This window comes from Cucurbita pepo, chromosome 8 (genome assembly GCF_057944985.1).
Source record: "Cucurbita pepo subsp. pepo isolate OVF chromosome 8, ASM5794498v1, whole genome shotgun sequence".
In the NCBI taxonomy this organism is placed as follows: domain Eukaryota; kingdom Viridiplantae; phylum Streptophyta; class Magnoliopsida; order Cucurbitales; family Cucurbitaceae; genus Cucurbita; species Cucurbita pepo.
The window spans coordinates 12306801-12334486 of record NC_141805.1 but is presented as its reverse complement, the minus strand read 5'-3'; the positions used below and the strand labels follow the sequence as shown (position 1 = coordinate 12334486).

General features: G+C 36.8%; 4 protein-coding genes across 13 annotated transcripts; all 4 read left to right on the top strand.

Moving 5' to 3' along the window:
- Nucleotides 1–4511: 4511 nt before the first annotated feature.
- ZFP8 (zinc finger protein 8) lies at nucleotides 4512–5742 on the top strand. Its single transcript, XM_023684557.2, has one exon. The coding sequence runs from the start codon at nucleotides 4793–4795 to the stop codon at nucleotides 5600–5602; it is 810 nt and encodes a 269-aa protein (XP_023540325.2). The 5' UTR covers nucleotides 4512–4792; the 3' UTR covers nucleotides 5603–5742.
- Nucleotides 5743–8824: 3082 nt separating this feature from the next.
- Nucleotides 8825–12468, top strand: LOC111800463 (26S proteasome non-ATPase regulatory subunit 4 homolog). Its single transcript, XM_023684169.2, has 10 exons — nucleotides 8825–8985; nucleotides 9135–9248; nucleotides 9600–9705; nucleotides 10303–10417; nucleotides 10504–10713; nucleotides 10799–11093; nucleotides 11344–11467; nucleotides 11562–11665; nucleotides 11914–11988; nucleotides 12130–12468. Exons 1-10 carry the CDS (start codon nucleotides 8974–8976, stop codon nucleotides 12175–12177), a joined length of 1203 nt encoding a protein of 400 aa, XP_023539937.2. The 5' UTR covers nucleotides 8825–8973; the 3' UTR covers nucleotides 12178–12468.
- A 580-nt stretch (nucleotides 12469–13048) lies between these two features.
- On the top strand, nucleotides 13049–18575 carry LOC111799765 (protein EARLY-RESPONSIVE TO DEHYDRATION 7, chloroplastic). 5 transcript variants are annotated; one of them, XR_015422084.1, is made up of 6 exons: nucleotides 13049–14237; nucleotides 15079–15245; nucleotides 15746–15830; nucleotides 16331–16555; nucleotides 17148–17250; nucleotides 18266–18575. XR_015422084.1 is itself a non-coding variant. In XM_023683238.2 (5 exons), the coding sequence occupies exons 1-4, from the start codon at nucleotides 13291–13293 to the stop codon at nucleotides 16518–16520; spliced, it is 1389 nt and encodes a 462-aa protein (XP_023539006.2). In that variant the 5' UTR covers nucleotides 13049–13290; the 3' UTR covers nucleotides 16521–16555; nucleotides 17148–17430. The 5 variants fall into 5 exon arrangements, 1 of the variants encoding a protein (XP_023539006.2); XR_015422085.1 differs by lacking the exon at nucleotides 18266–18575 and adding an exon at nucleotides 17351–17430; XR_015422086.1 differs by lacking the exon at nucleotides 18266–18575 and adding an exon at nucleotides 17351–17430 and having other exon boundaries at nucleotides 16331–16897.
- Nucleotides 18576–19353: 778 nt separating this feature from the next.
- Nucleotides 19354–25620, top strand: LOC111799759 (histidine kinase 1). Of its 6 annotated transcripts, none has more exons than XM_023683227.2 (14): nucleotides 19354–19835; nucleotides 20544–20743; nucleotides 20968–21210; nucleotides 21294–22091; nucleotides 22184–22431; nucleotides 22510–22669; nucleotides 22921–23047; nucleotides 23119–23208; nucleotides 23298–23486; nucleotides 23582–23651; nucleotides 23780–23822; nucleotides 23897–24037; nucleotides 24111–25196; nucleotides 25276–25620. In XM_023683227.2, exons 2-14 carry the CDS (start codon nucleotides 20558–20560, stop codon nucleotides 25489–25491), a joined length of 3597 nt encoding a protein of 1198 aa, XP_023538995.2. In that variant the 5' UTR covers nucleotides 19354–19835; nucleotides 20544–20557; the 3' UTR covers nucleotides 25492–25620. The 6 variants fall into 6 exon arrangements, with proteins under 6 accessions (XP_023538995.2, XP_023538994.2, XP_023538996.2 ...); XM_023683226.2 differs by having other exon boundaries at nucleotides 19354–19842; XM_087126502.1 differs by lacking the exon at nucleotides 19354–19835 and adding an exon at nucleotides 19876–19988.
- Nucleotides 25621–27686: the final 2066 nt, after the last annotated feature.

Sequence of the window (27686 nt, the reverse complement as noted above, 5' to 3'; positions counted from 1 at the left end):
CTTTTAGCTTATTTTGGTCTCACTCATATGTTTTCAAGGAAAATTCATAGGAGATCACTCGAACATGAATTTGCTCGAAGCTAAGTGAACTTAATTTTGAAGTTCCTATGATTGAGTCATCGAAAAGGAAGGTACGTTCGACCGAATGATCTTAGCAAATCAAAACAGCTCCTCTCCCTGTCGGTCTCTCAATTCCATTACCTCTTTCCACCCCTGAAACTTCTTTGTTTTCGCTTTGAGTGGTATAGACAGTAAATATAAACATACATCCTTAAAAAAACATTAGTATATGTTGGTTGGTAAAACATTAGGGTTAAGAAGAGATGTGAAAGGATAGAGAGAGGCGACAAAGAATAAGAGAATGTCGTAGCATGGAGAAGAAGAGGTTAATAAAAAGGGAGATGAGATGAGATGAGATGACAAGACAGGAGGAGAAGGGATATAGACATGATATGAATCAAAGGTGTGTGTATCCATTATGGTCCACAAACCGTGAAGAAAATGGGTGTTTTGTAAAATTAATATAAAGGGTATGTGTGTGGGAACAACGCCATGCTATTAGCTCTGGACAGGAGATTTCCTCTAAGCTTAAGTCACTCTCACCCCACCTCATTGCCCATTGCCATATTGCCATAATCCCTGAGAGAGACACATACAGAGAGAGAGAGAGAGAGAGAGATAAGGAACAACAAGATAGTGACCCTTCTCTATTGTGACACAAAAGACAATATCAATCCATTGCTTTGCTTTGCTACCTCCTTAATTGCCTCTCTCCAGAGGGACCTGTGATGTGAATCCGAGCAACTTCCTCACGTTATATCATCATATATATGATGATGATACATAGAGTGTTCTTCCTACTTTTTACTTTTTCTAATCATCTAAACCATTTATGTTTCTTTAGAAAATTGGGTCTTCCTTCTGTAGGTTTGAAAGATTCGAACTTGATGGATTCGACTTAATTCGTTAGATTATAAACTTATTTGAACTGGGTTATATTCAAATAAATGAAAATTTATGAATTTTTTTAGTCCATGAATTTTTGAGACCCATATTTATTATAGGATGGTGCGAGATGAATTGAAGAGAGATTCACATGATGAGAGATAAGGGTTTTGAGAAAGTGAAAAAAAATAAGAATAATTAGATAAGTGGTGCAGTTGCATCGAGAAGAGGTAGAGCAATGGTCCCGAAAGGGCCTATGACTGTGACTTTAATGGCAAAGAAGAAGGAAGCTGCTTTCTCCATGGATTGCAACACCTCCCAGTGGTCTCTCCTTGTCTTTCTTTTCTTTGGGTCAGCCATAGTGATAGAGATGTGGATTTCTGAGAGACCATGTCGGCTCGTATGCATGGTCCACTTCGAGATCACACCAAATCTCTCTCTCAAAATCTCCGTTTAAACAGAAAATAGAACAGAGAGTGGATAGAGATTTCTCCTCGTTGGATGAACAGGGCTAGAGACAGAGATTACTTGCCCCAACCCTACTTCAGTCTCCGCCCCGTCTCCACTTTTATATACATATTGGCTTACTAAGTGTATATTTACCCTAATCCTCATAAGAATAAATGGAAAATTTGGTTGACTTTACCCAGATGAACATCTCTAATTATTCCTAATAAACGCTTCCTACGTCCCACTTGATAGTTCATCCATGGAGAATTCGAGTCGTCGCCCATCTCTTTAAGAGTAAATGCTAATGCTTAAGATAACAACATCCGTCCCCCAAGAAATGATGCATATGAGAAAGAGAGAAAAGGACATGTCTTGGGGCTGCATAGAATGGTAGAATTATGAACAGGAGGCAGTTGAGCAAGAATAATTGCTAGACTTCTGAATAGTATCTTTAAAGTTTCTATTTAGCTTCACACTTCTGAATAATGAACCTCTATAATTATATGATATTGTCTACTTCGGGCCTAAACTCTTGTGACTTTTTGAATCTCCACGATGTTATGATATTATCTACTTCGAGCTTAAACTCTCGTGACTTTTTGAACCTTCACAATGGTCTAATATTGTCTACTTCGAGCCTAAACTCTCGTGGCTTTCTTTTTAGATTACCGAAAAGACCTCAAATCAACGGATTTTGGGTCTCTCCATTTCAGGTTTGTGTAGCTTTCAATATGCTCTTCCCTATGCAATTTCTTTGCTTTACTTTCTCCCATCCCACTAAGAGCAAGAAAAAAACAACTCTTCAATTTGTTCTTCCTTTTGATCATAAAGAGGCAAATGCTGACTTTTAAAATGCGAATTTGTTCATTGTTGTCATTGAAAATGATGTTCATTATATGTTTGTAATAGGAATAAAAGTATGATGTGAAGACTTAGCTCCAAGTAGTTGTTTGAATTAAATGTAAACAAAAAGGTAGACAAATGATTGGAACAAACCCTTTTGATTTGAAAGATGAATAGTTTGCATGAATGGAGGTTTGATTTCCTAGTGAATACTGTTCTAAGTCTCCTAAATCTCATGAATTTAAACATCATAATAGAGTGGTTCCTTGAATTTGAAGTCACTCGAGCCATGAGTGAATGAGACGGAGAAATAACCACTCGAAACACTACCCATCGATAATGCTAATGATAGAGACAAAGAAACACGACAAATGCCCAAGATTCGAATTCCACACCTAGCCCTGACATTCCCCTGTAACATGGTCACAGACCAACATGAGTCATTCCAACATGTTTTGTTCTCACTCACGTGCGCAAAACACAGTTAACCATTTAGTTTTTATGACTGAGCCACTGAAAAGGAAAGTGCATCATGTTGGTATAAGTAGTGACTTTCAATTATTTTAAGGTTTTTTTAGCTATATTACTTTTAGGATCCCGCTCATTCATATATTACTGTTTTACTCGAGTGTCACAGCGATAAGGACATGAGAAGGAAATACCATTAACGGTAAACGATAAACGGTAAATTTAGAGAAGAAAAGAGAAAGTTGAGGGTAAAATGGGGAAGTGGAGAGATGAGATAGATGTAAAGGTAGGACAAGAGAAGGAAAGCAAAGGGAGCTTGAAGAGTAATTATAATGTCTCAACCAAAGTAAAGGATGAAAGAGACATGGCATCGGTTGTACTTTGTTACCCTCACAGAGAGAGAAACTCGTGTGGGAGTTGAAAAAAATCTTTTAGATTAACTCGAAATTTCGAATTACAGAGTTCAAAACCTAATCCTGAGTAGGTTTCAAACATTTACGAGTCATAACGTATCACTAACATAGCTTAGGTCATAACCCTACTTTCGAATTGGTCAGATTTATTGAATTTTCAGGTCATATGAACACTCCTAGAGACAATTACTCATAAACGGTCAGTGACGGTCGCACTCAAAGAACTTTTTTTTTCATGAGAGGTGGGTTTTTTTGGCCATTCGTGTAGGGTTTCACATGCATTTGAAATATATTGTAAGTTGTTTATGGAAGAGGACCACTTTGTTCAGAGGTGTGGAAGCTGTGATATAAAACACCCAACAAAGCTATAAAGAGCCAACACCAACTACCAGTATGCAACTGGTCCTTGAGCGAGAGAAACAAGACAGTTCTAGAAAAAAATGACACACAAATTACAGAATTACAGACCAACTGTTATTATTATTATTATTATTCTTTCTATAAACGACATTTCATATTAAACATTACCACTCATTCATGGACAACACATGCATGTAACCCAATTGTCGTGTTTCATTTGATAATGATTTTGTTCTGTTTGTTTAGTCGATGTAAACTCAATTCAAGTCCATCGTTAACAGATATTGTTCGCTTTCGTTCGTTGCATATCGTCATCAGCCTTACAGTTTTAAAACACCCTTATAAGAAATGTTTTGTTTCCCTCTCTATCAGTTTGAATTACTTCCGAGAGCGAAAGTTATCTCCAATGACCAACACGGGTTCTTTTAGCATGTTTTGTCTCTACAACATGCTTCGAGACTATCAGATACCAAATTCAAAATTTGGGTATGGAGCATTACAACTTCAGTAATATGAAGTATTTGAACATTTGAGCTTCCGAACAAATAAACATGTGCAGTGTTTTAATTAGTTGAACTATGTTCAAATTGGTTGACTGAATGACCACGAAAAAGTATGAAATTAAATGACCAAATATTTTGTTCGATTTAAAAGATACGATAGATTTCTTCCCAACAAAGGTAATAACTAAAGATATACCAATGCTCCCTCTTTTTGATTCATAAACTTCAATACATTATTTATTATTTAACTAAAGGAAGTAAAGATAATAAATTTCTTCCTTTTTGGGCAATAATTTTATTGGGTTTAAAGCATTTGAGTAATAAATGAAAATTTTGGCTCAAAATCTTTTTAAATCTAGGGTTTATATCAAATTCGAACGTGTTCTTCACTCGAATCATACCGAAAAATCAAGCATAGTTCGTATGTTCGGTTCGTCACGTCGTAATTTGTAAAATTTAGTATATAGTTTAAAGGGGTAAGGTAAATAAAATTGATTTTAACCCTAGCAAGTACTTTGAGAAGCTTTCTACATCAAATAAAGAAAAAAATGAAGGAAGCCAATATGGTACTTTGAGAAGCCAGAGGCTCTCTGATCATAACTTGTGGCTTTGTCAGGGTTCACTCTCAGATGGGTCAGCTCCACCACCCCCACACCCTTTATAGACCCACACATTCTCCCCTTTCCCTTCCGCATTACGACTCGACTCGGCTCGACCCAACTCAACTGTTTCTATACTCTTTCTCTCTCTCTCTTCTTCTTCCTTTTCCGCTACAATCGATAGTCGGACCGTCGCAGGTTTCGTACTTTCATGGACAAGAGTAATAGTGAACGAGAGACTCATGATTTCATGAACGTTGAGTCTTTTTCTCAACTTCCCTTCATTCGTCCTGTGCCAAAAGAAAAGGGTATTAGGCTTTTCGGGATAGAATTCGGTAGTCGAAACGCTACCACTGCCTCGTCGATTGAGGATTCGGAGTCGGGCGACACGATTGTTGCATGCGAAGATGGCAAGGAGTATAATAACAACGACAACAACGAGAACAACGGCGGGGAAAGTAACCGGAGATTTGAGTGTCATTTTTGTTGTAGAAATTTCCCTACTTCTCAAGCCTTAGGAGGTCACCAAAACGCCCACAAAAGAGAGCGCCAACATGCAAAAAGGGCTCACCTTCAGTCCAATGCCGCCACCATGGTCCATGGAATTGGACCCTTCTCCGATGCTGCTCATGTCTATGGCCTCATGAACTACCACCGCCTAGGCGCCGCTCCGTCCAGCTTACACTTTAACAATTACCCTTCTTGGAATAGAAATTCACCTTCCGCCGCCGCCACTGCCACCGCCACAAGATTTTACGGCAGCCCTGGTGGGTCATATTCTCCGGCAGCCGCAGCGACGCCGATAAACGGGAGCCCATTGGCGATGTGGAGAATCTCAGCTGTTCAAAATAACGTATCGGAGCGGTCGTCGCTGCACCCGTTGCCACTTTTGTCCGGTGATGAGATGACGAAACGCGGCGGCGCCGCCGTGGGCGGCGGTGGTGCCGGCGGGTCTCTACAAACCAGATTTGTTTACGAGGCAAAAACGGCGGAGCAAGTGAGTTTGGATCTTCATCTGTAATAATTTGAATTTAAATGGAAGTTTTTTCATCTTTTTTTTAATTTAATTTTGCCCAAAAAAAAAGGAAAAACGCGACAAATTCCGGCCGCCGGAGACGGGTATATTAATAACAACGATCGATCAAATATTTATTTCTTTAATTTTGTATTTTTCCTCCTTATCCATATCTTCCCGACCTCTCTTTGAATCACATCCAACCAATTTTCTTTTCTTTTTTTTTTTTTTTGAAAAAAAAAAATTCAACGCTAAATATTAATTCAAATCAAATTATTTCAGATTACTCTGTGGAATCGAAGGAAAAACAAGACAGATCTACAAAAAGGGTTTTACTTAAATTGAAACATCAAAGGAACACCATACATTTTTGTTCATCCTCGTATTCTAGGAAAACATGTCTCTTCAAGTACAATGTGCCTCTTCCTCTCTCCCGGTGTCTAATTCTAATACAATTAGTAACAGCTCAAACTCACATTCAGTACCCGTGTCTAGTTCTGATACAATTAGTAACAGCCCAAGCTCACACTCAGAAGATATTGTTCTATTTGAGTTTTCTTTTCTTGACTTTCTTTCAGGGTTTTTAAAACGATCTCTGTTAGGGAGAGATTTGTGGGATCTCAAACTCTCTCCTCTCTTTCTTTGCTCGGTGCTTTAAAATGAAACAAAAAAAAGAGGAATTTTTCTCGTTCGAAGGCTCGTGAAGAGTGGTAGTAAATCGGGTTTCGAGACTAAAACCTAGTATATAGCTAGTGAGATCATAGCCTTTTTTTCACAAAAGAAGATTATGATATCACATTGAATTTATACCTAACAACAAGAAGCTTAGATCTTGGAGGATGTCATACAAAATTGATGAAACCCCATTACTTAAAAGCTTCCTAATGTTGAATAACCTAAGTTTGATGTTGTTTGTGAAGGGTGAGTGAATGGTACATTGATGTGGGGTTTTTGGAGTGGTAAAGGGGCGGGGCCATTCCCAAGCTGATAGCTTAGCAGAGATATTGGAATATTGAGGTAGTGGGGGTGGGAATGAATGGGAGGGTCATTCCCAAGCTGGAGGATGTAAGGATTCTACTACTCAGAAGCTGGCATGGGTCACTTCTAAGTGTACCTATTTGTCACCAACCACTCTTTTTAACACCCGACGACACGAATCTATTACGATCCAACCCGATAGGTTTTCCGATACTAATTTCGTTTGGGTGATGAATTTTGTTCAAGAGAGAGCGTCGAAAGTGAGTTACAATAATTGTAACAGCTCAAGCTCATTACTTGTAGATCATATTGTCCACTTTGATTCATTACGTATCACCGTCAGCCTCACGGTTTTAAAACTTGTCTACTGTGGAGAGGGTCTAGCCCTACTTCTACTAGTGCCTCGCACGTCCAGTGACTGACTTTGATACCATTAGTAACAACTCAAGCCCTACTTCTACTAGTGCCTCGCACGTCCAGTGACTAGCTTTGATACCATTAGTAACAACTCAAGCCCACTGCTAGAGATATTGTCTGTTTTGGCCTGCTACGTATCGTCGTCAGTCTCATGGTTTTAAAACGTGTCTACTATGGAGAGGGTTTAACTCTCTTCCGACCAGTGCCTCACACCATCCAGTGACTGGCTCTGATATCATTAGTAACAGCTCAAGCCCACTGTTAGCAGATATTGTCTGTTTTTGTCTGTTACGTATCGTCGTTAGCCTCATGATTTTAAAACATATCTACTATGGAGAGGGTTTAGCTCTATTCCGACCAGTACCTCACACCGTCTAGTGACTGGCTCTAATATCATTAGTAACAGTCCACGCTCACCACTAGCAAATATTGTCCGCTATGGTTCGTTACGTATAGTTGCCTGCCTCACAGTTTTAAAACGGTCTACTATGAAAAGGGTCTAGCCCTACTCCAACTAGTGTCTCCCATGTCCAATGACTGACTTTGATACTATTAGTAACAGCCCAAGTCCATCGCTAACAAATATTGTTCGCTCGCTTTGGCCCATGTATCGCCGTCAACTTCACGATATGTCTATTAGGGAGGGGTTTTCACACCCTTATAAAGAAGGTTTCGTTCTCATCTCCAACTGAGATATTCCAGTTTAGTATCTATATATATATAGAAATATGTTCGGTAACCATTCGAGAAACAAAAAGCGCTTAAAAATGGTGAAACAAGGTTGAATGAGAGTGAGAAAAAGGAAAAGGAAAAGGAGGTACTGTGAATTTGGCCTCCACGACATGTTTTTGAGACAACATGTGAACGTGTATGATAGTTATGTTCTGCCATCTTTGTTTTCCCATCTTTTGTACTGCTGCTTTTGTGTCTCTCTCAGTGAGAGAGAGAAACAGGTAGTGAATTCAAGATTCTTATCTCAATGGGAACTATAGATGTACGCCAAAAGGAGGCCTTTTTAATTAAATAGAGAAGGAATATTGTGTACAAACATATGAGTTCAACGACCCAATGTATTAACGAGCGAGAATCACTTAGGTATGTGTGCAACCCAGATGGGCTGACTCGAAGATTTGGGACCATGGCTTAGCAACGAATGAAGGGAAGCTCAGTGATTTATCTAAAGTTAATTCATATCATAAACCAACAATGTCTCCGACAACGTTCCTCAGCTCTGATGAGTCGATTTCGATTTGTTTCTTATCGACTTCTTTCCCAAATGTTCGAGTGTTCATGTGTAACTCGAAATTGATCTCCTTCCTCTAAGTGTTTTCGACCCTTCATTTCTTCAAGGATATTGTTTCAAATGATCTCACTGATGCCCCCGAGTGGAAAATTCTTCATTTCAAGTCTATATCTCTTCCCCTTGTCTCTTTGAGTAAGAAGCCGAAAGATTCGAGCCACAAATCTCACTAAATGGTGGTGAATCGATCAAAGAAATTCCTCCGGTGGGTGTGGTGGATTGCTCGTCGACGTTCAAGCTAAAACTCTTTGCGTAGTACCACTTGTCTCGTAAAAGTGCAATTGTGACATATAGCGCCAAGGATCGTTATCGAGCATATGTCTATAATAATTGACATGTATAAATATAAAAATGTTATTAATAATATTATTTAAAAATGAATAATAACCTCGAATTCACACACGCGCACGTACACGCACGCATATAACTAAATTTGTAATTTAATTATTTATAATATAGTTATTTTATTTATTATATTATAAACAATTTATTTATTTATTTATTATTTATTATTATTTTAAGAAAATGCACATCTTTAAACGGAGGGAAATTGAGTTTTCACCGGTGAAGTGCTTCTTCAGTTCCAGACGTTCCGGCTTATTCTGCAAGAAACCTCAGTCTTCTGCCTTCTCTGCGATTCTCTCCTACTCCTTCGATTTCTCGGCGATTTCAATCTCTCAATATGGTGCTCGAGGTAGTTACTGATTACTGATCTCTTGTTCCAGATTGCAAATTTCATCCAGTTTTCCCCGTTTCTTTGGAATTTCATTCTTCGCTACTTAGTTAATGACCTTGAGTTTGTATGGATATGAAACTATCTTTTTTTTCGTTGCTTTTGGGTAGGCGACGATGATCTGTATCGACAATTCGGAATGGATGAGGAACGGCGATTATGCTCCTTCGCGATTTCAAGCTCAATCGGATGCCATTAGTCTCATTTGCGGAGCGAAGACTCAGGTGATTGATTGATTTCTCTTGTTTGACTATACTTTCATTGTATGGATTCTTGGAAATCAAGGAATGTGGAGTCTTGAGTTTACATTTTATGTTCTGTTTGGAGGGAAATTAGTTCTTCTGTCTCTTTTGCCTCCGTTGCTGTTTGGGGTTGTGAACTAGTTAGATTTATTGTATTGGTAGCTGTGAATTGGCTTTTATTATGAAAAAACGAAATCACATTGCCGTCATTATCAAAATAGAAACTATCGTAATTAGTTTCTTCGAATTATCTGTTAGTCTCGCTGTTTTTGTTTAAGCTATGGTTCTTTAGTTTTGAGGAAATTCTTTTCTCGTTTGCTTTTTTGCTTACAGTCTAACCCAGAGAATACAGTGGGAGTTCTTACAATGGCTGGAAAAGGGGTTCGGGTTTTGGTAACTCCTACAAGTGATCTTGGCAAGATTCTAGGGTGCATGCACGGTTAGTTCTTTTACTTGCCTTTTCTTTGAAGTTAGTTCCCTTTTTTGAGTTTGAGGCTTCTTAAAATGCCATGGGAGATTACATGAAAACTTAGGCACAAGATATTTATATGTGATCGTTTCTGTATTTGAAAAAAGTTGTAAAATTTGAAACAAGCTCCTTAGTTCTGTCGCTTTTCTGGATTGTGACTTTCTCTGTCTCATGACTAATGATGTTTTGGACATCTTAAAGTGCATTTTGTACATTCTCTGTAACTCATTAGATGCAATACATGTAACCTTTTCATTGATCCCTATAGAAATCGATCATTTTATTTTTGATAGACTGTTCATTTCTGTCGATATTTCTGAATAATGAGATTTTAGATGACTAATGATATAGACGCCTCTCTTTAAATAATTTTCCCTACGAAAAAAGTATATATCCCCCTAAATTCTTGAATTTGACACTATTGGGCTTTACATTTTTGATACGTTACACGCCATGTGTAGCGGGTTGTAAATTAATCTACAGTGAAGAGCTGTAGTCTTTTTTGCTAGATTTCTCACTACGCTTACTCCATAAAACTTCTAACATTTTTATTTTTTCCCATACTAGGTTTAGAGATAGGTGGGGAGACAAACTTGGCTGCTGGGATTCAGGTGGCTCAGTTGGCTCTCAAGCATCGTCAGAATAAGAAGCAGCAACAAAGAATTATTGTTTTTGCTGGAAGGTAGGCTCTTGTATCTCTTTTATGCATGTTTATTGGGCCATTCCAGTTATTGATTGTTCTTAAGTACCTATCCTATGTGTTCTTAGTCCTGCCAAACATGAAAAAAAGTTGTTGGAGATGATTGGAAAGAAATTAAAGAAGAACAACGTGGCACTTGATATCATTGATTTTGGTGAAGAAGATGATTGTAAGCCAGAGAAGCTGGAAGCCCTTCTTTCAGCTGTAAATAGTAATGATTCCAGTCACATTGTTCACGTTCCCTCTGGTCCAAATGCTCTTTCCGATGTACTTATTAGGTCAGTTGCTTCTTATTGTTTCCATTGTTGGACATAGTAAAATAGTACCCTCCATATGTTTTCACAATCTACCCTTCCATGTCAGTACACCAATCTTCACCAGCGATGGGGAGGGAGGAAGTGAATTTGCAGCAGCTTCAGCTGGTGGGGCCGGTTTTGATGTTGGTGTGGATCCCAACCTAGACCCTGAACTAGCACTTGCACTTCGAGTCTCAATGGAAGAGGAAAGGGCCAGACAGGAGGTAGCTGCTAAGAGATCTGCTGAGGAGACTTCAAAGCAGGAAAAAGGAGGGGAACAACCATCTGGCGCACAGGATACAACTATGAACGAACGTGCTAGTGCTGAAGGTTCTGATGCTCGAAAGACAAGTGATCCAATGGTTGGTTTATCTTAAATTAAATACGTTCAAATTTTGCAATAGACTAATAGAATGTCCATTATTTCAAATATATCAGTGACACTCGCTTCATTGCTTATTTTGCTTTCTCTTCTCACACTTTTTTGGAGGGGAGAGAATGTTCATACATAGCTTCTACTTCGTTCATGGCGACATTTTTATTGCCTTGACAACTTTATGGAAAATAAAAGTACATGCGAAGTTTTGATATTCAATCTGGATTTGATTACAGGAAGATGAGAATGCTCTGTTACAACAAGCCCTTGCAATGTCGATGGAAGATCCTGTCTCGAGTCATGAGATGCAGGATACTGAAATGTCAGATGCAACAATAGATGATCCAGAGTTAGCTCTGGGTATGGTTATTTACTTCAAGTTGACACATTCTTTGTATTGAATGTATGTCCTAACTATCTTTTCCATCTTCGTTTACCGCTTGGGTGGTTGCAGCCCTCAAGTTGTCTGTGCAGGAGGATGCTAAAGACTCAACAAGCCAACCTGATATGAGTAAATTACTGGCAGACCAGTCATTCGTATCCTCCATTCTTGCATCGGTATGAATTCTTCAAAGTCGCAAATACTTCTTTGAGCTTATAGAATTACTATCAAATGATTCAGATCCGGTATTAACATGAGTATAATTCAACTGGTTAAAACATATATTCTCAACCAACCGACTTGAGGTTTGAATCTTTTACTTCCATGTGTTGATCTCAAAAGTCATTCCAACCTGATCCTAAGAAAGAAAAGAAAAAAAGTGGTTCGGTCATGTTTAATTGACACAAATGGAGATGTTTTGCAGCTTCCAGGGGTTGATCCAAATGATCCCTCGGTCAAAGATTTACTAGCTTCCATGCAAAGTCAGTCAAAGCCAGAGGTTAGTTTGTGATTAACTTAAAAAACCATGAGATGTTGCAATTACTTTAACACCAGGGGTTGATCCATTTGTGCTTTTATGCCTTGAAACACAAATACACTGAAGATTAAAATTGTAAATTGTTTTGAAATCTTGTTTAAGGACAAGAAGAATGAAGAAAACCCCCCCAAGGAAGACGAGGAAAAATGATCCATCCATCCATCCATCCATCCATCCATCCATCCATCTTCCGAAGCTGAATATTGTGCTAGGTATTTCTCCTCATACAAGTGTTGCATTGTGTTCGTTCATCACTTTTTTTAGCTTTTGGTTGGGCTGCAAACAAGAATGCATCACTTTGATGAAACTTCATTTTGATCAAAAAACTTGTTCAGAATTGTTGATCAGGTCCCTAACGTTTACTTTTGATTTGTTAATGTATGATTATAAATTTGTCAATTTTATTAGTATGATTATGAATTTGTTCAATTCTCACTCTCACGTTGATAATATTATTTGTTTTTTGTTTTAATCTTATCAAGGCTAAAAGAACTGGACTATACCTTTAACAATTTTTTTTTTTTTCATTTCTCTATTTTATGCTTATCTTTTTTTCTTTATATAAATATATTACAACTTTGAGTAAAAATGAGTTCTCGTTTTTTTTCATGTGCAAATATAATAAATAAGACTGGTCTTATAAGAGCTCACTCGATCTTATGCTCACCATGTCCCTTGAAGTGAGAGTTAAGGGAAAGTTTTAAAGAAAATGGTATTCAATAATCAAGGGAAAAAAAGACAAAATTAACGAATTGTGAAATAAAATTGAAAAGAGACCAACGATTTCGATTTTTGTTAGTGTTTTCGTTTATATATTAACTATAAAGGTATTTTTTAATTTTTTTTAATTTAAGAATACTAATAAAATTTTGATATTTTAATTGATATCATAGTCTTTTTTTTTTTTTTTTTTTTTCTGAAAGAATGTATAAGAAATGTGAGATCTTATTTAAAATTTATTCGAGATTTTAAAACTGTTTTGAACGAAACAATTAATTATTTGTGAACGAAAAAGAATGATGGAGAGAATAAAGAGCGCGCAATTCCCACTATATAATAAAAGAAAAAATGGATATAGCCGGACAAGATTCTGGCTTCCGGCTAAATTTCCGGCTACCAGAAGTTGTTGTTTGTCCCTCTCAGAATTTTTCAACCATGGCGACGGAGCTGTGTCTGACATCTCTGAAATTCATTGATGTGAATCTGTGATCGCATTGCAATTCCTTCACATCCCTTCTTGTTCTGTTTTCCTCTTCCGTAGCAATGGATTCGCAGAACCCATATCATAACAGTGTCAATACCAACAAGTCTTCCCTTTACCCTCAAGTGATTCATTCAAATCTCGAATGCCCTTCTCCTTCCTTTGCGAATCCCAATCCATCTTCGACTGGGAACCTTTACCCAACTCTTGATATGAAGGATTTGGTGGAGAATCTGTTTCCCGTCGATGTGGATTACCGCCATTCTCCTTCGGCTCCTCCCCTTGCGGCGGAAGAGACTATCATCAGAATCCCAGGCGCCATTCTCAACCTCATTGATAAACAGTATAGTGTTGAGCTCGCTTGCGGCGATTTGACGATTGTCCTCATTCGCCAAGGCGAGAGTGCCGTTGCGGTGTTTGCCCGTGTCGCTGACGACATTCAATGGCCATTGGCGAAGGATTTAGCAGCGGTGAAGCTTGACGATTCGCATTACTTCTTCTCATTTCGGGCTCCAAAAGAACACGGTCCGGACTCCGATTCCAGTGATGATGAAGATGAGAAAAACGGGTTGGATGATTATTTGAGCTATGGATTGACGATTATTTCAAAAGGTCAAGAGGGATTATTGAAGGAGCTGGATGGGATTTTGCAGAATTACAGTAGTTTTACGTTGCAGAAGGTATCGGAGAGCGCAAAAAAAGTGGAGGTTCTGGATGAGTCTCTGGCCAAAGAGATGTCGCTGGAGGATTTGAAGACGGGGAAGAAGAAAGAAGAAATGGAAGGCAAATGTGCAGCGTATTGGACTACATTGGCTCCTAATGTGGAAGATTACAATGGAATGGCTGCAAAGTTGATTGCAGCGGGATCAGGGCAATTGGTTAAAGGGATTTTGTGGTGTGGTGATGTGACTGTAGAAAGGTTGAAACAGGGGAATGAGGCTATGCAGAAGAGGATGAGTCCCTGTTCTAACACAGAGATCAGCCCTGAAACCCTCCGGAGGATTAAAAGGTTCTTTTTCCCTCTAATTCCTCTGTTTTTCTGCTCTCACTATCATGTTGTTAGCATTTGATTCAAGTTCTCTAGTATCATATCATGTAGAGTTTTTCAAGGTCGCTAAGCAATGGTAATTGACATATGCATCACTCTATCTGCATCTATGAGGAAATTGGTTCGATAATATCATACTAGTTACTTTGTCGACATAGTAAGGTCTGGCGGCTATGTAGTTGCTGTTGAGGATTGTTGGGAGGGATTCCCACGTTGACTAATTTTAGGGAATGATCATAGGTACGAGGCCTTTTGGGAAAGCCCAAAACAAAGTCATGAGAGCTCAAAGTGGACAATATCATATTATTTGTGGAAAGTCGTGATTCCTAACAGTTGCAACTTGGCCCAAACCTTCATGAATATTAGAAAAAGAAGTTGGACCTTTCTAAGCTCATTTTTTTTGTTTTTTGTTTTAATATAGTTTCTAAATTTTAGAATTTTACTTGTTTGAGTTTCCACTATTAATGCTTATATTTTATATTTTATAGTTGATGAAGAAATACCCTCTCAAACCCTTCATTTCTTTAAAACAATCTCTTACAAAGCTCTATTCATTATCTTATTACAATTTATTGTACCCCATGATTTAAGAAACGCTGTAGGTGCATACTTTTGTTGCAGCAGCAGCCACCTCTGGACATGAAAGCTACATCCAAAGTAGATATTTGAGCATTTTTCTGAAATGGGTTTCATATTGCATTTATGGCAGTAGCTTAGTTTGTTTTTTGAGCTGCAACTCTTCTACAAACTGCATGGAAACACTTGCCAAATACTTTCTTGGTCTGACCCTTCATTTATTTAGGGTCAAGAGGGTTACAAGTATGTCGGAGAAAGTAGCAAATGGAGTACTCTCTGGAGTGATTAAAGTTTCTGGATACTTTACAAGTTCAGTGGCTAATTCTAAAGTTGGCAAGAAGTTTTTTGGAATGCTCCCTGGGGAAATGGTGCTAGCTTCTCTTGATGGGTTTGGTATGTCATCATCTCTATCTTTTTTTTTTTTTTTTTTTTTCTTTCCAAAAAAGTGAAGAAGCTGATGATTCTTTAATCAAACTTGAAAATATCTATATGAAATCTTCTAGCGAAGAAGAAAGAAGAAAACGAACATGTGGATCTGTAGAGAGGATTGTTGGGAGAGAGTCTGACATTGGCTAATTAAGGGTATGATCATATGTTTATAAGTAAGGAATACATCTCTATTGGTATGAGGCCTTTCGGGAAAGCCCAAAGCAAAACCACGAGAGCTTATGCTCAAAGTGGATAATATCATTCCATCATGGAGATCGTGATTCCTAATAGAAACCAATCAACAAAAGTCTAGAAAGAAATTAGATATAGCTGTATCTATGTTACAAAAGAATTGTGTGTTTGAGAGAGAGACTTTGTTAACTTCAGTTTTCTTCATCCTTTACTGATTTCATCTTCTTTAATCTTAGCTTGGTCGATTACTGATATCATCTTCTGTTAATCAGGCAAAGTTTTTGATGCTGTTGAAGTTGCTGGAAAGAATGTCATGGCTACATCTTCCACTGTGACAACTGAACTTGTGACCAAAAGGTAAACAATCACCTACTGCACTGGATAGTAAGAATCCACTAAATTTCAAAAAGAATATCAAGAATACAGCTCAAGAGAAACGCCGAGTTTCCCATCTCTCGTACCTACCAGACTATGGTCTAGGTAGAATTATAAGCCAACTAAAGCACAGCTCAACTAGTTAAGACATATATCCTTCCAGGTCTATGACAGGACCGAACAGAACTTTGAATTTCGTACACTTCTAGCTTAGCAACTGGTTTAAGTAGGGGAGGCTATTTTACTATGCTTGCTTTCTAGATTTCTGGATATCTTCCTGCTTCTTTCCAACGTTGAAAGATTCACATCTCGGTCAAAGGGAACTATGCGTGATTCACGACCAGTTTGTAGGGGAAAACCTCGATAACATAAACGTTTATAGTCGCTCACACTTCAATTCTCATGCCAGAAGATGCAGTTCGAAAGCAATCTCACATGCTTTATGACGCTTTTATAATGAATTCCTTATATTGTTGTTGCAGGTACGGGGAGCAAGCTGCGAATGCAACCAATGAAGGCCTTGATGCTGCTGGACACGCTGTTGGGACAGCATGGGCTGCTTTGAAGATACGAAAAGTTCTGAATCCAAAAAGTGCTCTCGACCCAACCACTTTAACAAAATCAGCTGTTAAAGCCGCAGCTGCTGAGGCGAAGGCTAAGAACTCCAAGTAAAGTGTTGGAAATTATTTTATATTGGTTAATATCAGGTATGAGCTTCTCCTTGGATTCTTTATCCAAATCATTGTTACTGTAAATTTCCTGTCTGTACACAATTACATGGATCATGAAAAGAATGATATGTTTGGTTTCTGTTTCCTTCCAACAATGGTTCCCTTTCCTCCATCAAGAACCCAAAGAACCCAAAAAAATCGATAAACTTTGTCCCTCACTTGATACATGTAACGACCCAAACTCACCGTTAGCAGATATTGTTTGTCCTGTCTGCTAGCGGTGGATTTGGGTTGGTCTGCAAATCATGGTCACAAGCTGCCAGTTTCCAATCAGTTGTCTGCAGCAAATTCAACCCCGTTGTTTTCTCTTTTATATCTGTAAGTGTTCGGGTCATTTTGTTCAGCTCGATAAACCTTGAAAAACTATTCCTGTCTAGAAATTGTCAAAGAAACATATACCATGGATCAAGAGTTTAGAAGTTCAAATTTTCTTAGAAATTGTTGTAAGACATTTTTGCACACCTTGAATGATGTCATTGAATCATGTTTGAGATTGGTGGCTAGCATGATCTGAATTCACTGACTTTTTAAGATATTTGATTCCACTGACGGTCCCATTGATTATTAGGCCAACTTCGTGATGGGCAGCACAGTGTGTGTAGGTAGGACAAAAGCTTTCCAAATTATTCTCTTGAAGATGAACATCCCACAGGATCTTCCTCCATCAGCAGGTAGGATTTTGAGCTTTAATATCTTTATTATTGTTTCCTGAAGTTAATAATTTGAGCTCTTGTCTTCTTGTTCCAACAACTTGATCTGGGATTGTGGCAGGACATTGTTAGATAGTGGGTTAAGGTTGGTAAAGCAGCTAAACCAGCCAATTATATAGCCAAATTCTATTGCAAATTAAAGGGCCCGAGTTCATATACCTACCTAGAATTTAATATCCAACCGCTCGTGAGAATAGTTGTGGTGTGAGCTGCACGCAATTTGGTGCAAACCCACTCACGGATATATGCCATGAGTTAATAGCGACCCATCAGAACATAAGAGTGAAAATTTAGAAACCTATAAAATTAGTTGAATTGCATGAAGGTTCGTCCTGAGATATATAACACGAGTTAATGATAGTGACCTATTAGACATAAGAGTGGAAGTTTAGAGACTTGTTAAAACCTAAATTAAGGATAGATGTCATTACGATGACATGAGTTAATAGCGGTGACATATTAGGCACAATTTTATAAGGCTCAAAAAGGCGATTTCTTTGTCACTTTAGTAGTATTATATTGCATCTCATAAGATCCTTTTGCCCATATGGAATCAAATGCTATCTCATAAGAGGGAAACATTGAATGAAAAGGCACTAATTCTTACCCACTAAAGAAAGAGCTAAGATTTGATTTCTTTTTTTGTGTTGAAATCTGAAGAATTTGGGTTAGAAATGAAGTTATGTTCCTTTAGGATTTGTGAAATCTCTTCCAAATCAGATCCACTAAAGTGTATTTCGAATAATATCTCTTCGTTTCTTTTTCTCACAAACATGTTTTGATCCAAATCAACATGATATAATTTAAAGGTTTGAATGATCGGTTTGTAAACTTATCCAAAAAGTAACTTTTTAAACAATAATTTGTGGCACTTGAAACATGATGATGTAAATCGTGCTTGAAAATAGATATCAAAGACTTTATGAACATCCCTTTCTCCTATGATCCAAAACGTCATTTTTTTTTATCCTGTTAGTACGTGGAAGGAACTCAACTATAGCAAAGATGTACTCACGTGGACATATATCGTGGGTTGGTCTCGTGATCGAAAGAGTTTTCAAGAAACAAGAGGGAAAGAATTCAATATATGGTGGCCACCTACCTGAAATTTAATATCTTACATGTTCGTCAACTGAATATAGCACGGTTCGAAAAATATGTACACTATATACACTGTAAATATGAAGCGGAGGTCCAGGTCCAAACGGATCAACTTTATCAAGCCAAGTAACCTAATTAATGCAACCCCACATAGCATGAGTTCATTACTATATTTTTATAGCTAATCCCACCTCTATGTAGTACTAAGAATGCATTAGTTCAAAAAGTTGTGATTAAACTAATTAATTAATAATTTTTTAGGTTATCCTTTCCCTAAAAAGTTATATGAGTATGTGAACTCAATTTTATCATTAGGGTTTAGATTCTAAGTTGGTACAAGATTTGAATATTTAATTTAAATGAAAAAGTGAGTGGAAATATAATATGGTAATGTACCCTTTCGAGATATGAAACGATAAATAAATGGAAAAAAATCTTCGATTAGGTCTAACAAAAAAACAATCAATATCAAGTCGTTAGATTAAAAAATTTAACTTACAAAAATGTTAATAATGTCTGACTGTTGAGCTATACTCATGTTGATTAGTAACATCAACTTTAAACGTTCCTAAGTTATTACGATTGAATTTAATTATCATTGAATAATTGATACTTCGAAAATATCATGAATTAAAGGGTATATGTCAATAAGAGTATAGAAAAGAAATGACACCCGAGACGAAAAATCTCTACTTCACTCCTCAAAACTCTTTTTTAGGTTTTTTTTTGTAGTGTACTACAACGGTCCTCTCGTGGGTGAGAACCAAACAATCAACCTTCGACTGATTCTTTCAGAGGTTCATAATCTAACCTATATCAATCCTCTCTTTTTCTTTCCTATCTTTTTTTTTTTTATTATTATAACATTCTGTTTAACGTTCGATTTGAGTGCAGTCTTTTCGAGCTTACCCTATGAAAGTTCAAGCCATAAAAATCACTAAAAATTCAAATACGTGATATCATCATTGACATATGGTATAATTGAAACTCGTAACGGCTAACCGTCAAGTCGAGAAATATCTCCTATACCCGAGTCAACTTTGAACAAGAGGAGTACGAAAAAGATAAAATTTGAAGCTATGATAGTACAAGAAAAAATTTTCTCCCCTCATGAAAGTTGATAGCTTGTAAGATAGGTCCCTCGTGCATGTGGGAATGTCATGAAAAATTGATAATTGAGCAAAAGGAAACGAATGATGTTCATGAGATAAGCATCAAATGTCCCAAAATCAAACCAAATTCCCCACTAAGAGACTAAATTCCTTGTAGCAGTTCTAGTGATCCATTTCCAGAGCTTTGAAGATTTCTTCTCCTCATTGTTCTATATCTTCAATGTGTTTGATGAACCTTTTCATTCAACGAATCGCCGCCGCAGATACAAATCTTCACCATTCGCCGACAGAAAAGCGGCAGAGGAGAAGAAAACTCGATCATCGTCATCTTAGGTAAAAGGTAACTTGTTCTTCTTTTTCTCTTTACTTTATTACGATTCTTTCCAGGTTGCTCGAATTTTTCCCTCCAATGGCGATTCGTAAGCACGACAAAGCCATCCCCATCTTTTGCTATGAAGTCAAAAGTTGTGTTAGCTGAATCAAACAGTATTGAACTCTCCTTTTACTTTACTTTTGTGGATTTAAAGAGTAGATTGATAATCGGACACGTATTTCGTTGATATTCCAGAATCTAACAAATCCCAATAGCTAATCGAGTTTCAAACAGGGAATGCCCTTTCTAAGCTCTACAGAATCCTTTCAACAGATCGTATTCCTTTTCTTCGTTGATTGCTGGAATGAAATCTTCTGCTATATCTCCTTGTGGCCATTATTTGCAATTTTTCCAAGATTTTTTTGTTCATAATGGATGTGTGAATTTGAAATATAATAATTGGATAAAATCCACCACCTCCTCTGCCACTTTCAGAAGAAAAAAAGTAATAATAAAAGAGTTTTCTAGCAGATATTGCCTTGAAAAAGTGGGAGGTGACACAAGGAGCGGTATATTTAAAAACCTCCACCCAATTGCACATATTCTCTTCTTGACACCAAAACCAGACCCTTTCTGCAAAAGAATGTATATTATTTTGTAGCTTCAAGTATTAATGGCAGAAGAGGATACCGTCTTTGAAATTTCTGAATCTTCTTCGTCTTCTTCAGCTCTCACCTCTCCAATGTCTACTCCCTTGAGGAAGGTGTTCTGTAGAATTTCAGGCCTTGCAAGTTCTCTGAGAAGAAACACAGCCCCTCACAGTAGAAGAATCTTTCACAGAGATGTTGAGCAGCAAGAGTTTCAATATGCAAACTCTCATTGCCTCTCTTCTTACTACAGTGTTTTTGTTGCTCGTCTTGCCATAATGGTTAGTCTTATTTTTCAGAAATGATCTGAAACTGATTCAAGCTTAACCCACTTATGATCTGATCAGTTCTTACACACAAGTTTTTCTCTCACCCACCTGTGATTCTCTGCAGTTTTTTGTTCATGTTGTTTGGGTTCTAGTAATACATATAGGTGGCTTTCAGCTTGATTATCAGTCTTGGCAGTGCACTGGTAGAAGTGATGATTTATTACATTAAAATACAGGTGATGCTTGCTATTTTGATTGGGCTGTTGACAGTTCTCACATGGCATTTCACAAAGAGCTACACAGCAGAGTCACTACATAGCTTGGCGTATGGTCTTCGCCATGAACTGCTGCAGCGCCCGATCTTAAGGATGTGGAGTGTCTTAAATTCCACGGCTGAAATAACCACAGCTCAGGTTAAGCTCTCAGAATATGTAATGAGGAAGTACAGCAAGCCTACTAATCAAGCAGAGCAAGTTGAGGTTATTTTCTTATCCTTTGTCTGGTTTACCTTTCATATTTTTGGCCTAGAATCCATGTTTCAAGTGTTAATTCTTTTCTTTAGCTGTATGAAGCAATGAGGGATGTTACGTGGGCGATGTTTGCGAGTCGAAAAGCTCTTAATGCCATAACCATCAATTACAAGAATGGCTTTGTCCAGGCATTCCATCGAGATCATACAAGCAACAATACGTTTTATATTTACTCAGATCTTACAAACTATACCATTAGTGCCACTGAATCGCATAATATCAATCGGCTTTCGTCGGGTGAAGGGTGGTCAGAGCCACACATACACGGCAATATGTCTGCAAAATGGTATAGGGAACCACTTGATCCCATTAGTGGCCAGAAGATCGGGAAAGCAAAGCAAATCCCACCAGAGGACTTGATTAGTATTGCTGGCATTTCACAATTAGCAGATGGTGTTGCCTCATGGCATGTTACTGTGAGCAAGTACATGGATACACCATTGCTTTCTGCAGCCCTGCCTGTTTCCGATGCTTCGAATGAAAGCATAGTTGCGGTGGTGGGCGTTACAACCTCACTTTATAGTGTAGGTCAACTAATGAAGGAGCTTGTTGGGTTCCATAGTGGACATATTTATCTAACCTCTCAAGAGGGCTACTTGCTTGCTACTTCAGCCAATGCTCCCCTGTTAAGAAATACATCAAGTGGTCCAAAGCTCACGATGGCTGTTGATTCCCAGGACGATGTGATTCGATTAGGAGCAGAGCGGTTACAGAAAACCTATGGAAACAATTTTCCTCCTGGACATGAGGTTCATGAAGAGAATGTCAAGCTTGGTGATCAGCAATATTACATTGACTCGTTTTTTCTTAATCTGAAGAGGCTTCCTATTGTAAGTATCTTTATCCATCTATCCATCGACTCGCTTCTTATCGAGTACTTACAAACTTAATCAGATACTCGACTGCATTTTGGTTTCTGTAGGTGGGGGTTGTCATCATTCCTAGACAATACATAATGGGAAAGGTAGATGAGAGAGCTGTCAAAACATTGGTTATACTGATTTCTGCATCTTTATGCATCTTAGTTATTGGATGTCTATGCATTTTGATTCTGACAAAAGGAGTATCTAAGGAAATGAAACTAAGGGCAGAACTAATAAGCCATCTTGATGCAAGAAGAAGAGCAGAGGCATCTAGTAATTACAAGAGTCAATTTCTAGCGAATATGAGGTGAGTTTATTTAACATGAAACGAGTATCTCCAGCCTTTACTTTACTGACCATAGCTTCCCCCCACATGGTACTGCAGTCATGAACTGAGGACACCGATGGCAGCAGTAATTGGATTACTGGACATTCTAATGTGTGATGACTGTCTCAATAATGAACAATTCGCAACGGTTACTCAAATTAGAAAATGCTCAACCGCTCTACTCCGACTTCTCAACAACATTCTAGATCTAAGCAAGGTAACACAAACTTGTTTTCTTACTTCTACCAGTAGGATATTAGTGAGGGCATAGTGATAATTTGCTCGGGTTGTCTTGGCTAGAGGGGAGGAACGGTTTCGGGTATTGTCGAGTCGGAGACTTTGGAAGGTATAGCCTCTCGAAAGGCTATTGATATTAGGAGAGTCCCAAACACATATCTGTTCTGATAGTGTGCAGTTAAGAATGTGAAATATAATGGCCTAATTATTATTATCCCAATAACCATACAGGTTGAATCCGGAAAGCTAGTTTTGGAAGATGCCGAGTTTGACCTGGGACGAGAACTTGAAGGGCTTGTTGATGTGTTCTCTGTGCAGTGCATTAACCATAATGTGGAGACTGTATTGGATCTCTCTGGTATGCTTTCTCGTCACTGAGTGACTCGACTACAATGTGTGTAGTGCTAATAAACGATACTCTTTTCTTAGATGATATGCCAAAATTAGTTCGAGGAGACTCGGGTCGAGTTGTTCAAATTTTCACAAACTTGATCAGCAATTCTATCAAATTCACAACCTGTAAGTGTTCCTCGGCGTCGCTTATCACATTGAAGTTTTGTTGTGTTACGAAGAGTGTGCTTGGATTGACGGTCTCATACATCTTGCAGCTGGTCACATCATTCTTCGGGGGTGGTGTGAGACGTCGAATAATCTCAACGACGTAGGCAATTTCTGTACCGATCAGAAGAAATCACGATTTCCTAATTGGACAAAGATGAAACAACAGGGAGACCACACAAAGAATGAGAAAGATAACAAAATGACCTTGTGGTTTGAACTTGATGACACTGGATGTGGTAAATACTCATAAAAAAAACAAATTATGCATAGAGAGAATGATTTCTTGTTTATTTCTAGATGCTAAGAAAAACTATTTCCCTGCAACGTATAGGGATGGATCCAAGAAAATGGGAATCTGTTTTCGAGAGCTTTGAGCAAGCAGATCCCTCGACAACCCGAACGTAAGTAATTAATGCACTTAAATATAATGTTTAACTTTCAAGTACACTGACAAAAGTTCTTACAGTTCACAAAAACAGAAAGTTATATATCATATGATTTGCGATTCTAAAAACGTTACATCTTTTAGGCATGGTGGAACGGGTCTTGGATTATGCATCGTACGTACCTTGGTGAGCATCAACTACATAACACACATGCTTAGAGCTTTTACAAAGACAACTACTAACTATGAAGCTAATAACAGGTTAACAAGATGGGGGGAGAAATCAAGGTTGTAAAGAAGAACGGCCCGGGAACGTTGATGCGACTTTATTTGGTTCTTAGCACGCCTGTAGATTCAATGGATCATCACTGTCAGCTTGATTTCACACAACATAATGCAGTGGTGAGTGAAGAAATCTATTTCTTTAAACAAAATCACGTGCTCGTTAGTACTATGTTTATGCGTGCAAATGCAGGTACTGCTTGCACTCCGTGGCAGAATGAGTCGATTAATCACGTCACAGTGGCTTCGTAAAATCGGACTGCTCACATTAGAAGCTTCAGAGTGGAATGAACTAACACTAATCCTTCAGGAACTCTTTCAAGCCAGAAGTTCAGAAACTAAAAAGGGATTTAGTCCACAGGATTCACTAGGTGAACCATTACGAGCAGAGCTAATGAGAATTAAAGATATGAAAAGCCAAATATTCATCATCGTTGCCGATATCGGGATACTCGACTTGAGCACGGATATTTGGAAGGACCAACTTTACTTCCTTGATAAGTACTGTGGAAAAGCAAAATTCGCATGGATGTTAAACCACGATACGTCCAACGCCATTAAGATGGAGCTCCGGGGAAAAGGGCACATTATAATGAACAATAAGCCATTGTACAAAGCCAAAATGGTTCATATTTTGGAAGCTGCTATGAAGGACAGAAATCTTGAGTTGCAGAAGAAAAGCGCTTCAAGAATTGCATCAAAGGAAGGGAATTATCATGAATGTCTTGAAATTGATTCCACTCAGTTTGAAACTGCCAGCTCCGATGATTCTGATATATCTGAACTTAGCAATTGCAACTCTCAGTGTGCAAAATTTCAAGTCAAAGACAGTCTAGAAGAAACGATAGCGAAACCATGTCAGCCACCATTTTCGCCCGTTAACCATAGCTTAGTTGAGCTAACTCATGTACATTCGAACGAGAGTAATATGAGGACTGGGGATCCACGTGACACGAGGCAGAATTCGTCAAAGCCTCAATGTCAAAGTTCGGAATCCAGTGGACAGAACTTGGGATGCAACTATCCTACAAGCCAAGGAGAATCACATTCGAAGAACGTTCCGAGTAAAAGATCTCTTGAAGGGCTACGCATTTTGCTTGCAGAAGATACACCGGTTCTCCAAAGAGTAACGACGATAATGCTCGAAAAGATGGGAGCCATGGCCATTGCTGTCGGAGACGGACTGCAGGCTGTAGAAGCTATAACTGCCATGCTAAGTGCTGAAGAGCAAAGAAGGGAATGCCCCACAAGATATGACTTGATATTAATGGACTGCCAAGTAAGTACCAACCCTCCATGAACCAAAATTGAGATATATGGACTATGTGAAGTTTCTAAAACCTTCCTTTTTGAAACAGATGCCAAGGATGGATGGCTATGAAGCAACGAAGGCTATTAGAAAGCTAGAAGCGGGATCGAGGCTTCACGTTCCGATTGTAGCATTGACAGCTCACGCAATGTCATCTGATGAAGCCAAATGCTTGGAGGTCGGAATGGATGCATACCTAACAAAGCCAATCGACTATAAGCTGATGGTATCCACCATACTTTCCCTCGCTCAAAGAAGAGGCTAAGAAAGCTTGCTAAAGGTTTCGGTTTTGAAAATCAACGCAAAGTTGCTCCCTTACCGAACAACAGGAAGCTAGAAGGCCTTGAAGGATCGAAGCGGGCAGAAGATCATAGCTCTAACACTCGAGAGTATGGCAAATTCTGTGTTTAATGACAGCAACAGGTAGAAATGGTTGGGTGTAAATTTGTGAATCAGACAAAGAGTTAGAAGTTTTAAAGTTTTTGTAACAAACACAAATAAAAAGAAAATAAGTCTTTTTTTTTTTTTTTAAGATAATCATAATGGTCTTGTTCTCTCCAAATTGGATTATTCCAAATTGGATTAAAGCAGTAAATCAAAAATAAAAAATAAATAATAATTTGTTAATAGATATTTATGTTTAATATTTGAAATAAATAAATATATAATTGGTAAACTAATATTTAAAATTTTAAAATGTATTAAAATAATAACTATTATTATTATTTTAAATTATTTTATTTATTATTCTAAAATTAAAAATATATTTAATAAATTTAAGATTTTTAATTTTGAAAATGTATATCTAACAAAAAAAATATATATATATTTTAAAATTGTTAAACTTTTCCAAAAATAGAGATAAGATTTAAAATCTTAAAAAAAATATTTTTAAAATTCAAAATCTTTTAAATTAAAATCTTTAAATAATTTTTAAATTTGGAATATTTTTTTATACATAAATCATAAAATTAATAATTATAATATAATCTTTTATTTATTAAAATTATTTATTTATTAAGCTATTTTAAGATAGAAGAGAATAATTTTCTTTTTGTTTTATATTTTTTAAAAATTAAATAACTTTTACCTAAATAAATTTAGAAAAATAAATTTATAAAAACAAGTAATCCCATTTATTTTAAATTATTTGAGATATCATTTGAAATCTTATATTTATTTTTACTTTTTAAAATATTTTGGATATATTATATTTATTTAATTAAAATTTAATAAAAAAATATTTTCTTTTTTTCTATAAATAGGTTCTTGACCATTAGCACTTCTCACACTATTTTTTCACATACAAGTATCCATTCTTCTTGAGCATTAACACAAGACTATTCTTTCTTATACAAATATTCATTCTTCCAATATACAAATCATCGTCATGGAATTGTCTAATGGAATTGGTGCTTCCGTTACACCTCGATCCTTTATACCACCAATTCAATTTCGTCACCCTTTCATTCCTCGACCAGGTAAGTTTCGAACAAATCCTTAAATAATAGTTCATTTTATTATAATTATTAGTTCTCTCGTTTCATAATTATATATTTATTAATTTTTTTTTGTTTATCAGGATTTTTACCAATGAATTATTATATGTGTTGCCATCACACGTATAACCCTTCACAGCCAACACCGCCTCCACCGCCGCCACAGTCCTATCCAAAAATAAATTTTTGTGAAGGACTCTATTGGAGAATAATAAATCAAGTTAATTATTATTTTAGGTAAGTATATAATTTATTTTTATAATTAAATTAATTAGTTTTTAACCATTTGTATTTACATTTTTTTACTTTTAAAAATATTAATTTTTATTTTGTTTTTTTATAAGATAATTTTAAATTTTAAACTAATTTATAAAATATATGTTTAGATTTTTTATTTAAAAAATAATTATTTACTAAATTTCAATTTTTAATAAAATTTATTATTAGGAATATTATTTAATGAAATTTATGATTAAAATGATTTAATAAATTTATTATGGATGCAGTGATAAAAATTTAATTAAAGATACTTATTTAAGGAGCCACATGGATAAGCATGGATGGGTTTCTATTACATTAATAGCTACCTTTCCAAGAGTGAGTAAAATTTTATATTTTAATTTTATTTTGATGATTTATAAATTTTGTATTATGCTATTATTTGTGTTTTATTAATATTTATTTTATTTTATAGATGCGGCTGTTTACCAATGATATTGGATTTATTTTATTTGCATTACGCGGTTCAAGTGTTATTGAAATATCGGTAAGTATTATAGAAATATCTTATAATTTAATATAATTTTTTTAAATAAATTAAATTTTAATTTAATTTAATTCTAAAATAAATAATTTAAATTTATATATTTATATATTTTAATTTTGATTATTGGGTTTTAATATTACGTTAATAATTTTTTTTATTTGATTTGTAGGGTGACAAGATAAGGAGGAAGAGACG

Bases quoted from the DNA above. Each gene is read 5' to 3' on its own strand.
- LOC111800463 (XM_023684169.2), top strand. The intron at 9,706-10,302 runs GTTAGTTCTTTT...TTCCCATACTAG, and splicing joins GATTCTAGGGTGCATGCACG to GTTTAGAGATAGGTGGGGAG. The intron at 11,989-12,129 runs GTTAGTTTGTGA...ATCTTGTTTAAG, and splicing joins AAAGTCAGTCAAAGCCAGAG to GACAAGAAGAATGAAGAAAA.
- LOC111799765 (XM_023683238.2), top strand. From the start codon at position 13,291: ATGGATTCGCAGAACCCATATCATAACAGTGTCAATACCAACAAGTCT. The intron at 14,238-15,078 runs GTTCTTTTTCCC...TCATTTATTTAG, and splicing joins ACCCTCCGGAGGATTAAAAG to GGTCAAGAGGGTTACAAGTA. The intron at 15,246-15,745 runs GTATGTCATCAT...TCTGTTAATCAG, and splicing joins AGCTTCTCTTGATGGGTTTG to GCAAAGTTTTTGATGCTGTT.
- LOC111799759 (XM_023683224.2), top strand. From the start codon at position 20,489: ATGGCAGAAGAGGATACCGTCTTTGAAATTTCTGAATCTTCTTCGTCT. The intron at 22,092-22,183 runs GTAAGTATCTTT...TGGTTTCTGTAG, and splicing joins ATCTGAAGAGGCTTCCTATT to GTGGGGGTTGTCATCATTCC. The intron at 22,432-22,509 runs GTGAGTTTATTT...ATGGTACTGCAG, and splicing joins CAATTTCTAGCGAATATGAG to TCATGAACTGAGGACACCGA.
- ZFP8 (XM_023684557.2), top strand. From the start codon at position 4,793: ATGGACAAGAGTAATAGTGAACGAGAGACTCATGATTTCATGAACGTT.